At 30.2% G+C, this 14,835-nt stretch overlaps 1 protein-coding gene across 1 annotated transcript; it reads right to left on the bottom strand.

The window, feature by feature from the left end:
• Window positions 1–804: 804 nt before the first annotated feature.
• LOC112800954 (protein NRT1/ PTR FAMILY 2.13) lies at window positions 805–7,141 on the bottom strand. The gene is made up of 4 exons (XM_025843421.2): window positions 6,620–7,141; window positions 6,309–6,526; window positions 2,826–3,406; window positions 805–1,844 (listed from the first exon to the last, which is right to left on the bottom strand). Exons 1-4 carry the CDS (start codon window positions 6,822–6,824, stop codon window positions 968–970), a joined length of 1,881 nt encoding a protein of 626 aa, XP_025699206.1. The 5' UTR covers window positions 6,825–7,141; the 3' UTR covers window positions 805–967.
• Window positions 7,142–14,835: the final 7,694 nt, after the last annotated feature.

Raw genomic sequence — 14,835 nt, 5'->3', positions numbered from 1 at the left:
AAAGGTGCGGCTAGTAGAAAGAGAAAACGGTTTTTTGAAGTGAAATTAGAATTAGTTGGGGTAGTGTTTGTTTTAATGAATTTTTTAATTCTAAAATAAATTTAAAATTAATTTTTTAACTTGTTTATGTTGTTTAGAATCTTTCTTAAATTAGACTAAACTATAAGTTGTTCTTAATTTGCAATGATCTCAATGTGAGAAGAGCAAGTCCATACATGGTTTTACACCCAAACTCCAAAACTTAACCTAAAGATAGCAATTGGTCCAGGTACACTCTTTTTAAGAGTTCACTGGTCCTGCAAGGATTGAGTTAGAATTCTTTTTTCTTTTTAATTTCTGTCATTTACTATAAATATATAAATAAAGGGTACGGATTTTTTGAGATATATAATCTTAATATCATCTTTATTTTTCAAACCTCTAAGTGCCCAAGAAAAATTGGTATCCAAATTCGGTATAAGATATATCGGGAATTCTATAATAGATATAGTGATTGAAAGTTTGACATTATTTTAAAAATATACTTAAAATTAGTAGCACACTTTTTTACTAATTAATTTTATCACACTTTTAATTTTATTTTTTATTTTTAAATTAAAATGTGTTATTAAATAATAGAAAAATATTATCTTAATTTTAACTATGCTTTTTAAATATTAGTAAAATTTTATAGACACCGTATTCACCCTAATAATAGTCATCTTATCTTACTATTCAGAAATAATATATATATATATATATATATATATATATATACCACACTCATTGGGGAGTCTCATGCTTTAGAGCCAGGAACAGAAGGAGTATATTGAACCTTATTATTATTATTGCATTAGCATAACATTCCAAAAAAGTAAGAGAAGGTCATGTCATCTTTCTTTTCTTTTTTTCTCTTTGGTTTATCTATATACATACATACACATGAGCTTATTATAGCATTACAGTAATAATAATAACCTAATTCTCCCTAATCTTTAGTATTATGTGAAGCTAACTCAACATCTTGATCTTTCTCTTGAAGATCAACACTCCCCTTGTAACGATATCTTTGAGCAACAAACACAAAATAAACCAAGTTCAATCCTCCAATCACAGCAATAAGATAGTAAAAATAATCCAACCTCCCAGCATTTAAATCATTAGTTAACCAATCTGGGTGGCTATGTGTTCTAGTAACACCATGAACCGTGGTTACTAATATGCTACTAACATAGCTAGCCGCCGCAAAAGAGCAAGAAAACAATGCATTAGCAACGCTTCTCATATGATCGGGGAACTGTCTATTGAAAAATTCAATTTGTCCAATTATGTTGAACGCCTCACACAAACCCATTAGAATCAATTGTGGGGCAAGCCACAACACTGACATGGGTGCAATTCCCAACGGATTCGGGTTCGAATTTGCGGCGTTTCTTCTAACCCTCTCAACCAAACCAGCAACAACCATGGACAAGACTGAGAAAGCCATTCCAATTCCAATTCTTTGGAGCAACGTGATGCCACCTTCGTGCTTTGTGACTTTCCTTAGTGATGGAACCATGACTCGGTCATAGAATGGGACCCAGAAGCCTATGGTGAGGAGTGAAATGACGCTTAAGGACCCTGCTGGGATTTGGAATTTCGGTCCCAAGTGACGGTCCATTTTCAAAGCTTGTGAGATTGTGAATGTTCCTTGTTGGGCCATGGAAACTAGGCTTAGAATACCTGCGGCCCAAATTGGGAATATTCTTGCTAAGCATTTGACTTCTTCCACTTGTTGAATGCTTGCTAGTCTCCAATGGTTTACTCTGCTCCCATCTTCCTTTAGTTCACCCTCCATTATTATGGCTGCTTTGTTCAAACCACTGACATAAGATAAGCCACTGAACACAGTTAGAATATTAAAATGAGTCGCTGAGTTGGTACCTATTTTCTATTCTTCCGTGGAAAGCGAATTTATCTCTTATATTTAATGTGGATGGTTAGGTACACAATAAAAATGAATGTAAGTTCATAAAAATGAGTTAGACCTGCCTTTTTTTTTTATGGGAAAGAAATGAAAACTAAAAAGGATAGAGCAAGAAAGAATACCAATTTAATTATATAATAAAAAAATGTTATAAGAGAAAATTATAACCTTTGTAGAATCTTTTTTTTTTTTATTTTAGTAGTCTGTTATTATAGTTTAGAAAGAATGAGATATATGTTAGTAATTTCTTTACCAAATTGTTTTAATAGAAAACAAATTTCTTAACGTTTATAAATTTTTATCAATCAAAATCTTTTAAAATTAAGAAGTTAATAAAGTGATAAAATAAGAAATTAATCACTATTAAATTAAAATAGTAGAATATATATTTTATAAAATTTATAAAATTAATAATAATTAATTTTTTATTTTTTTCACTTTAGATGATTTAAATTCAATTTTTGCATGTATAAATTAAAATAAAAGGATTATTGTGTCCCTCACAGTCGTTATGGGCATATATAAGAAAAATAAACGCAGCTTCTAGAAGTAATCTTTATGTAGATTTCTCACAGATATTATTGACCCCCACACCATAATTATTGCTGAATGACGATCAATAAAGCATTGGCAAAAGTTACCCAAGTAACAACAAAAACTTTCCAACCAAAAACTTTTAATAAAACGCCTCAATAATACGATTATGATGGGTGTACATGAAAATTAATCATTAAAATTAGTGATTAATATAAAATACATATTAAAATATAAAAATATATTAAAAATAAATTAAATTATATATATTAATAAATAATTTTAATATATGAATAATATTTTTATAATAATAATAGTTAGTTAGTAGCTAGGGACACGTTACCTGAATTGATTGGTGAGAGGAAGCTTAGACAAAACATGATTTGCTGTGCCATCCAAGGGTGGATCATAGTAAATTCCAAGACCCTGCTTCTCACTTGGGAGCTCAATTTTCCTCTTTTTATAGGCAGCAACTAGAACTTGTGCAATTCCAGAAAAGACACTCCCTCCTGGCTTCACATGAACATAAATCCTTGTTCCCACAAAGAACAAGATTATTGAACACAACATGCAAATTGTTGGAATAGCGAAACCAATCTTCCAGCTAACTTCATCTTGTATGTACACAACAACTGTTTGGGTGATCACCAACACAATTGTGAACGTTGTGTAGTACCAATTAAAGAAGCTATTGATTCCTTTTCGCCCCTCGTCCGTCGAGGGGTCGAACTGGTCGACCCCAAAGGGTATGCTACACGGCCTTATGCCAGCCGAGCCTAAGCTCATCACGGTGAGACCCAAGATCAGAACACCAATGTTTGATGGGCTTGCCCTAACACATTGGTTTAAGGCTAGCTGCTCTTGAGTGCATGCTGGAGGGTGCAATTTTGGTAACCAAGCTGTTAAAGTCACCACCATCATACCCTATTCAACAAATAATAAAAATAAATAATGTTAGTTGAATAATAATAAAATGCTAAGTGCAACGTAACTATAGATACAGTAATATGTCATTATTGCATCAATTAAGTGGTTAAAAACGTGTTTGTGTATATGTACTACTAAAAGAAGGAATAAACAAATTTGATGTTTGTATATATATTGTATAATTAATATTTTTATGGTATAAAGATAAATACTTTATTTTTTATTAATTACTTTTAATATCAAAATAAAAAATATACAAAAAAAATGCAAGAAAATGGTACATATAACATTCTTATAATTAAAAAAAAAAAAGAAAGATTCTGTGGAATAAGGAACTGAAGGGCAAAATAAAATAATGACATGACATAAAAGGGAAGTCACGTACAAAGTCATTGATATGTGGAAGGACCAAGGAGCAAAAAACGGTTACTTTAACTGTTAAGTGTTAACAATATTGATGCAATCAATTTTCTTTTTCATTTTCGTTTTCTTTCCCTCTCTTCTCCTCATTTTATTTACAAGGTATTAGAAGGTATATTCAAGTTACTCAACTCCATCCATATATTTTTCATTCATAATAAATTTAAGTTCATGTGTCCAAATCAATATGAATATTTGCAATTTGATTGTATTCGTTCAACAATAACATCTATCATTGTATATTAAAAGCGTATTACGTAATGAACATAAACTATAATATATAAAAACAAATTAAACTCTTACTTTATCTATAGTATATTATCAAATGTCACTAAATATTTTGTGCTTTATTTTATATTAGATTAATCCACTATTTTATGTGTTAAATATGGGTAAAAATAATAAATATAATATTAGTTAAGATGATAAGAATATTTTACATTTTAATTAAAAAATTTTTAGCTTGAGTCTTCGATTTTTTAAAAAAATATACCAAACTTCTCCGATCATTATATAATAGATATGGTAGATTATATACAGAGTAGAAAATACTTGATAACTTATTCTTATGGCAACTACTCAAATGAAGATGACAAAAATATCTTTTCATGAAGATGCTTTGTTTAAAAGTGTGGTTTATTTATTTAGCCACACTTTAAACAAAAACAACACTTTTATAAATATCAAAATCTAACCATACAATCTATTATCCAAAGATCAAAAAGAAATATATTCACATGAAGACAATTATAAAATCTTCATTGTAGTATCCACCTATTCTTATAGAGTGAGAGAGAGAAAAAATTCAAGATATTAACATACTATAAGACTTTGAGGGTATTCTTGATATTAAACATTTAAACTAACTTAGCTTTGACATAATGGAAAAGAATGAGATCCGAAGATATTCTTCTGGATTCACTTTGAGTTAGTAATTGACTCAGAAATGCACTATCACGTGAACGCACACATACATTACTTACTCGGATGCTCCCATAAAGGTGTAGAAAATGTCTTTTTTTAAAGATATTTTTTAATAATTAAAATTTAATACATATAATTATTTAAATTATGTTATTTTTATCAAAATTAGGTTAGACAAATTAATTTAACTAAAAAATAATGAATCAAATTTTGAATCCATCTAAAATAATATTACTTTTTATAAAAAATAACTACAATATTCCTATTATATAAAATAACTAAAATACTTTTATTATATATATTAATTTTGAGAATTTTAAATTCTAGCTCTTTTCTTTTTTATCCTTATAGAGTTATAATTTAAAGTTTTTAAAATTAATATATATATATATATATATAGAAATATTTTAGTTGTATTTTGTAATAGAGATATTGTAGTAATTTTTTATAACAAATATTAATTTATATCATTTTAAAATTTAATTTATTAATTTTTTTGCTAAACTGATTTGTCCAATCTAATTTTAATAAAAATAATACATTTTAATTGATTATATATGTTAAAATTTAATTTTTAAAAAATATCTTACAAAAAAAGATATTTTTGACATCTTTATCTAAGTGGCTCCCTTTAAATTAAACATTTATGACTTAAAATTTAAATTTAAAATAAATAAAATAATTTAAAAAAATTAAATACCTAACATTACTTAAACTAATTGGGCAAATGCAACAAGATTACCAAAAAAAAATGGAGGGATTAGGGAAAAGGTTGTCGGAAAGGTTGGTCTACGCCTTTTATATGCACAAAATGACACTGTTTTGGTCATTATGAAAAAAAAAAAAATCAATACCTTTATTATTATTTTTTTTTAAACGTCCTGAACAACGACCGATAACAAATAAAACAACTCACCAGAATCTCATTAGTTGCAAACTTGCAATAAAGTTATTAAGTGCTGATAATGACTAGGCAAGTTCACAAGATTATATATTTAGATTGAATTATTATAAATTACTCTAGTAGTTCTTATACTTTAATTTTATTAAATTTTTATAATTTTTTAATTTGATTTCTAATCTACTTTAATTTTTATAATTAGGTTGTTATTGTTAATAATAGACGCCAAAACATATTTATAATAAGTGAATTTATTATTGTACCCATTTTTTTGTAGTTTATATGATTATTTAAAAAGGTTTCTCACATATTTTTAATCATCGGTGTTTATTAGTGTCTAAAATTTATTGTTTAATTGCTAAAAAAGATGAATTAATTAATTTTTAAATTTAAAAGTATAAAAGTTAAAAATTTTAAATATTTAAAAATTATTATAAAAAATAAATTAGACAAAAATTACACATGCACCAAATGAAAGACACCATAATATTGGCCTTAATCATCGTTCATACAAGAGCAAACAGACCAAATATCTTTCTGTAACTCATGCATTTTTTAAAAAAAATAATAAACTATAAAAATAGAAAAAAGGAGAAGAGGAATTGAGAGAGAGGGGAGGGGAGAGAATATATAGAGCTAGGTAAAAAATGTTACCAGAAAAGAAGCAAATGAAGCATAAGCTATGGTCCGGAAGCGACCAACATAGGCATCAGAAATGAAGGCACCAATTAAAGGGAAGAAATTAGTGACACCACCCCATATATTTAGAATATTTGAAGCATATACTTGTTCCATATGAAATTCTCTTGTCAAATACACCATAAAGTTGGCAAATAAACCGAATGCTGCTAACCTCTCAAACGATTCATTCCCTGTATAAAATCACAAAACACAAATAAATTCAATTATGACTTAATTAATCTTAATTAGAAGAAATAAATAATGTTGAGACTTATTAATAAGACCTAAGATAAAAGGCATGGCCTTCCATCCACCGGGCTTCTTTTTCTCATTGGCATGTGATAACTCTGAAGATTCGTTGCTCATCATATTGTTTTCATGGGTTGGTTCAACTTCTGATGAAGAAATGCTACTTTTGCAGCATAGAAAGGACCAATAAGGAAAGCTAGAAGAATATTTAGACCCCTTATTATCCTCTGATGAACGCATCTTCTAAATTCTTCTATGCCACACTATATAATATACACGTAATTAACTATAGATAGATATATAGAATCAATAAGGCACTTAAGTTCTCTAGGTATAGTGTTGTGTGAGTTTGAGTTGATATAAGGACCCAACACACTGATTTATATAGACACATACATGATCATTGAATGGCTTGGGATTCATTATATTTTTCTTTATTTTATTTATTTTCGGGGTGAACCACCATATGGTAGTACAAGGGCATATTGAAAAATGAAAATAAATCCAAATAGATAGACATATACTCTGGAGTTTGGATGTGTTGTATGGTTTAGACTACTGACTCATACACGAGTGAACAAGTTGTGTTGTACAGTGGATTGCGTGTTGCATTTGCATTGCCATGGTTAGTGAGTGCGTGGGGACCACCATGCACCTCCATATTCAATCTCATCCCTACAATCCATCTATCTATCTTACTAATAAATCTTGGTGCTCTTTTTAACAACCCTTGGATCTTCTCTACTTCCAATTCGCATTCCTTTTTTCCTTTGATTATTTCAGTATTTCTAGGAAAATATTTTTATACAAAAATAATATTATGAATTGTTAAATGATTTAAATTTTAGTATGTGAAATTAACTATATTTATCTACTAATTTATAATATAATTATTTTTATATAAAAATATATTCACAGAAATAGTCAAGTTTTTTTATATTATCTAAAATTTTATCATCACTAGTAATAAATATTTTTTAATAAAAATATTTAAAAAATAAAGTCAATAAGAAAGACTTTCTCTTCAATTATATGCAATATTTTCAAACAAAAAAATACATTATTATCAGAATTTTTTTTATTAGATATAGGAATGAAAATAAGACGAATCAAGTTAAGTCAAATTTTAACTTAGACGAGTCTAATTTATATTGTAAATAGATGATTGAAGTTTAAGCCTGTTATTTCTTATATTCTTTTAAGATTATAGTCCAACTTGTTTAAAAGTCTACTAAATTCGTGAACCTATTTGAAAAGTATATTTTTTGAATTATAACTCAAAACACTAAATTTAAAAATCTAAATTAACATTAAATACATTCTAGAATTTATTTATAATTCATAATTTATTTATAATTCATAACTTATTTATATATCAATCGTTAGTTATATATCATAACATAGCTACCATTCATAATCATAAACATTTTTTTAAAAAAACCTACAATCTTGATTAAGGTTAAAAATTTAAATTAAAAATAATTTATTTTTACAAAAATTTATATTTTAACGAATTTTGGTTCAATAAATTTTGTAAAAATTTTTTTAAAGTCCATGTCTTAAATTTTTTTAATTAATAAATTTTTTAAAAATTTAAATCTAACTCATTTAATAAAACAAATCGAATAAAAAATGAGTCGAGCTACGATCTGATCTCCTTTGGATAACCCGGCCCTTCCACCCCTAATTAGGTAGTACATTTTATAAGAGAATACGTCTCTTTTCAATCGTGAGTGGATGTACTTGCCGTTTTGATTAATTTTTGGTGACCCAAATAAATTAAACAAAGAAAAATAAAACAAATAAAATAAAGAACTGCTTAAATAGAGGAGTAGTTCTATTTAAGACTACTTTTAAACTCCTAAGGTGAAAGAAGTTTCACATGTAAAAGTTGTAATTTTATCGCCATCTTTGCTATAGTATCTGCCATCGTGTTTGCATCTCTCATAATCAAACGAAAGTCAATATGCCAATTCCAATGCATGATATCTCTTATTTTGAGCACCAATGGATCAATAAACACAAAACCATCTTGAGTAACAAGATTAAATGCTTCCACACAATCCGTCTCACAAATAACATCTCGTTGACCCACATCCCAAGCTAAGAGATATCCTCTTCAAATAACAAACAATTCTCCTTGAAGAATACTATTACTGTCAATCATTTCTAAACACCCCCTTTGTCAGCTCCCATTACAATCTCTAATAACACAAGTAAAACCAACACTATCACCCGAACCAAAATAACTAGCATCACAATTAATCTTAAAAGTATCAATGGATGAGGGATTCCAAAAACCATTTAGAGTAGAGGGAAGGGACATACGTTGTAATTCAAAAATATTTCTAAACTCTTTTTCTGAGGTTAATGTCAGACAAATCACTTTTTTCGGAGGCCAAGTTTCATAGGGATTAAATATGTCATTATTCCTTACTCGTCGTATCCACCAAAATCCCAAAAAGAACTTGAACGGATGCTATCTGCTATGATACAAGAACCAGTTTTTCAAATCCAAAGAATGACAAGAAATATTCAACCTATGCCAGACAAACTGAACTTTTGGACAATCCGTGCCATTTTGGTTAATTTGCAAATGCATTATAGAGTCGAATTAGAATTAAAATCAGCATTCTTTTTATTTAAACTACGATGACATGACAAGCAATCATACTCTTTTTTTTCCCCTTATAAAATAATAATATGCATTAGACATTTCCCCCTTTTTGAGTGCCCATAACTATAAGAGGTGATCGAACTAATTATGTCTAGAAAGAAAAAAGGTTTTTATATATTAGTTGTTTTTCTTTTTATGATAAGACTACATTAGTTGTATCTTGTTTTCAACTTTTTATTCTAACAACAATCCAATATATGAAAACCCTTTTTTGCTTCGATTAAATGAATGGTGATCCATCTATTATAACTTGGTCATAATGAGATATAACTCAAATATTAAAATAGATAGCTATAAATGATAAAAAGACAATAATGAGACTTTATTCTCATGAACAACATAATTAAAATAGATAAACGACCATATTTTTCTTTATTTTATAAAAACAATTTAAGCAGAAGGAGAAAGTACGTTCTCAGACCCAATTAATTAGCTTATAAAAAAAATACCTCAAACACTAACTTAAATATTGAAATATTTTTTAAAGATGTTCACATTCTTTATATTTTTCGGTAATTGACATATAATTCTTCCAGTTCAAAGATCAAGCATAGTAGAATAAGAGAATCTCTATAGTCGAATAAAAAAATTGCCGCCCACTGTGGGCCTAAAAAATTAATTTTTTTTTGTGCTCCAACTCTTAAGATTAACCATGACTGACAATTAACCTCCTCCAATATCATCTGAGTTTTTCATATAGTAAGAGTTATAATAAATTAATCAACGTATGACGATAAAAAACCAACGAATAGTAAATTAATTAGTCGAGTTTACTAATGCTCATTTAATAAACAATGACAATAACGAAAATAATGAAAGAAAATAAATGACGAAGATAAGGAAGGCGAATCTAATCCAATTCATGTCTCATAGGCACAAAAGTAGGACAATAATCAACTTACGATTCAAATAGACGGACAAAACGCTGTTAGATCATTCACTATTGATGTCATGAATTTCCAACTTTCTCAACACTTTGCTTTACCTTTGATTTTAAAGCCTTATGATGGACTTAGAGATTCAAAGAAGCATATACAAAATTTCATTCCATAATGCTCGTGAATTGTGCCTCTTTTCTTATATTATGTCGTTGTTTTCCTACTTTTTGTCAGTAAAATCTATTTCTTGTTTTTTGGATTCGGCCAAGCTTTTTGAGGATCAATTTGTAGCTTACTCTATATATCTACATGATTCAAATTATCTGAGTACAATTAAACAGAAACAAATGTGACTCGATCTTACAAAGATAGCAACGAATATTCCTTATCTCCATCTAGAGGTTCATCTTCATTCCATCAAAAGTGTACTTCGGCAAGGAAAGTTTTAAGAAATTATTGTTGTAGCCAAATCTAAAACTTTAACTGAATTTTGTGAAAAGGTAAAAGGTTTAGAGAAAAATAGTGCTCCTAAAAGTTATGATAGTAGTAAGAATTTCAAAAAGCCTTTTCGACTTGCTCCACATACGAATCGTATATACAATTCAATACCAAAAGAGAAGACATTATTAAGGCAATTTTAAACTCTAAGCTCATTAAGCCATCTCGGAAGGATGATGCATATCAATATTTGAAAAATATTGACAAAACTAAATATTGTGCTTTTCATTAAAATTATGGTCATACAACTAATGATTGTGTTGTTGCTAAAGATTTGTTAAGAATATAAGTTCGACATGGTCATCTGAACAAGTACATTGATGGATATATTTAGAGAAGAGACTCTAATCAAGCAATCAAGTGTGGCCAGGGAGTTGTACTAGAACATTCATTACAATTCCTATTTAAAGCAAGCAACAATTAAACTGAATATAAAGTACTCCTGGCTGGCTTACGTTTGGCTCGAGATCTTCAAGTTCGTCATATTATTGTATATTGTGACTCTTTACTTGTAGTACAATAGATAAACAATATTTTTCAAGTAAAAGATCCTTTATTAGAAAAATATCTAGCTACTATTAAAGATTTAAGCTTATATTTTGAAAATTTTGATATACAACACATACTTAGAGAACAAAATAGTTGAGCTGATATATTATCTAAGTTAGCTACTACTTGTTTACATTCTCATGCTGCATCATTATTACAATCTACACTAGCAACCCCTAGTGTGCATCTAACCCTTATATTAAATGTATCTCAAGCATCCGATTGGAGATCTCCATACGTTTCTGATGAGCGGATAATTTGTACGCTTTTTGGTATTGTTTTTAGTATGTTTTTAGTATGATCTAGTTAGTTTTTAGTATACTTTTATTAGTTTTTAGTTAAAATTCACTTTTCTGGACTTTACTACGAGTTTGTGTATTTTTCTGTGATTTCAGGTATTTTCTGGCTGAAATTGAGGGACCTGAGCAAAAATCTGATTCAGAGACTAAAAAGGACTGCAGATGCTGTTGAATTCTGACCTCCCTGCACTCGAAGTAAATTTTCTGGAGCTACAGAAGCCCAATTGGCGCGCTCTTAACGGCGTTGGAAATTAGACATCCTGGGCTTTCCAGCAATATATGATAGTCCATACTTTGCCCAAGATTTGATGGCCCAAACCAGCGTTCAAAGTCACCTTCAGAATTTCCAGTGTTAAACGCCGGAACTGGCACAAGGATGGGAGTTAAACGCCCAAACTGGCACCAAAGCTGGCGTTTAACTCCAAGAAGAGTCTCTACACGAAAATGCTTCAATGCTCAGCCCAAGCACACACCAAGTGAGCCCGGAAGTGGATTTTTATGTCATTTACTCATCTCTGTAAACCCTAGGCTACTAGTTCTCTATATATAGGACCTTTTACTATTGTATTTTCATCTTTTGATCACTTTAGATCTCTAGATCATCTTTTGATCATGTTTTTATGATTGAACCCTCTTTGGGAGGCTGGCCATTCGGCCATGCCTAGACCTTGTTCTTATGTATTTTCAACGGTAGAGTTTCTACACACCATAGATTAAGGTGTGGAGTTCTGCTGTACCTCGAGTATTAATGCAATTACTATTGTTCTTCTATTCAATTCCGCTTGTTCTTGTTCTAAGATATCACTTGTTCTTCAACTTGATGAATGTGATGATCCGTGACATTCATCATCATTCTCACCTATGAACGTGTGCCTGACAACCACCTCCGTTCTACCTTAGATTGGGTGGATATCTCTTGGATTCTTTAACCGGAATCTTCGTGGTATAAGCTAGAATTGATGGCGGCATTCAAGAGAATTCGGAAGGTCTAAACCTTGTCTGTGGTATTCTGAGTAGGATTCAATGATTGAATGACTGTGACGAGCTTCAAACTCCTGAAGGTTGGGCGTTAGTGATAGACGCAAAAGAATCACTGGATTCTATTCCAACCTGATTGAGAACCGACAGATGAATAGACGTGCCGTGACAGGGTGCGTTGAACATTTTCACTGAGAGGATGGGAGGTTGCCACTGACAACGGTGAAACCCTTGCATACAGCTTGCCATGGAAAGGAGTAAGAAGGATTGGATGAAGACAGTAGAAAAGCAGAGAGACGGAAGGGACCAAGCATCTTCATACGCTTATCTGAAATTCCTACCAATGAATTACATAAGTATCTCTATCTTTATCTTTATGTTTTATTCATCATTCATAACCATTTGAGTTTGCCTGACTAAGATGTACAAGGTGACCATAGCTTGCTTCATACCAACAATCTCTGTGGGATCGACCCTTACTCGCGTAAGGTTTATTACTTGGACGACCCAGTACACTTGCTGGTTAGTTGTGCGAAGTTGTGTTTATGCCATGGTATTGAACACCAAGTTTTTGGGTTCATCACCGGGGATTAATTGAGTTGTGAAAAGTATTGATCACAATTTTGTCCACCAGTTTCTTACTTATGAACAAGAGAGGTTCATCCGACGTTTCTAATCCCAAGGAATTTAAAAGACAAGTTAGTATTTTTTTTTTACATTATTTGGAATTGACCTTTATAAGAAAGGGTTCTCGCATCATCTCTTAAAATGTTTGAGTTCTTCAGAAGTAGACTTAGCACTTGCTGAAGCACATGAAGGAGTTTACGGTACTCATGTTGGGAGCCAAAGTTTAGTCTAAGATTTTGAGAGCAAGTTTCTTTTTGATCGACTTTGCAACGTGATTGTAAAGATAAAGTAAGGCTTCGTGATATTGTCAAAAACACGCACATATAATTCATATACCATGCGAGTTATTATATTCAACTAAGGTAAGCTGGCCATTCCAAAAGTGGGGGCTAGAAATTTTAAGACAATTTCTTTTGGCTCTTGCTCGGGTAAAATTTCTCCTTGTTGGAATTGATTATTTTTTAAAATGGATTGAAACTCAACCATTAGCAAAAATAACATTAGATAAAATAATTTCATTTGTTTGAAAAAAAAATATCATTTGTAAGTTTGGTATTGTAACAACCCCGATTTTCGAGTACGCGAGATATTTTTTGAAGGCGCGAATTTCTTCGAAAGATCAGTAAAGAGAACACCTCTTCTATATCAGCAAGTATCTCGATCCTCATTGTCATTATGTCATCTTTAAGTTAGAACCTCTTTTGGGGCAAGCTCGACAACGCAATCACGAAGAACCTATTTTTTTAACCGTATCAGTTAGGAGTTTTGATTTTGATTTTCGTAAATAGTCTTAGTTTGACGAACCAGACTCGATTCATGAGATAAGAGAGATAATTGTATAATATTATCATTATATTAGTATTAGAAGCTGCTTGAATGATATTATAAGGTTACTTGGTTTATTTTAGTTAAAAATAGGAAATCGGTTTAATCGGATTCACAGTTTACTAGTGCAGCTTAGCACAAGCACTCTTTGATGACTTTAGCAATACTAATGCCTCATCATACATGTTCTATTCTCATATTAAGTATGTTACTAGTGTCATTTATGCTAGTAGCTCAGAAAAGGATTTTGAGAGATGTTTTAACAAATGTTCCGATACATATAGTTTTAGTAGTTATACACCTGAGATATTTTAATATTATTTTAATCCACCTCGAAGCCACCCAATCAAAACTCACCCTACACCCCCAAGAACCCCAAGGCTGGTTCATTTTCACCTTGTGGCCAAAAATTGTAAGAGAGAAAAGAGAGAAACTTTTATGACACTTAAATCTTCAAGGCTTGAATTCTTCTGAACTAAAACTCAAATCAAAACTCCGATTTCACCAAAATGATCCTCTCTTCTTCCTCTACATAACCATGTAACTTATCAAGGATGAAAATAAGGTGAGATGGCTGTTCCTTTCCCTTTTGAATTCGGTTTTCAAGGAAGCATGCTTAAAACATGTGTTTTCTTGATGTTCTTTGTAACACCCTAATATTCAAATCCTTATGCTCGAGTCATAAGTCAATGATATTACGGTGGTATGACTCTCAGGTGGATTTTTAATACATATTAATAAGTATAATTGAAAGGAGTATTAATCAAAAAGCCTAAAAAGAGTAAAATAAAATCGCAAAGTCGTATCACTCACGCATCGACAACAAAATGATAAAGCGTGAAGTCGAAAACGATATAAGGATAAAGATATAACGGAAAGTAAGAGAAGGACAATATATAGATATATATAACATATGTAAA

This window comes from Arachis hypogaea, chromosome 5 (assembly GCF_003086295.3).
Source record: "Arachis hypogaea cultivar Tifrunner chromosome 5, arahy.Tifrunner.gnm2.J5K5, whole genome shotgun sequence".
NCBI lineage: Eukaryota > Viridiplantae > Streptophyta > Magnoliopsida > Fabales > Fabaceae > Arachis > Arachis hypogaea.
The sequence above is the reverse complement of the archived record's forward strand: the minus strand, read 5'-3'. Positions and strand labels throughout refer to the sequence as shown.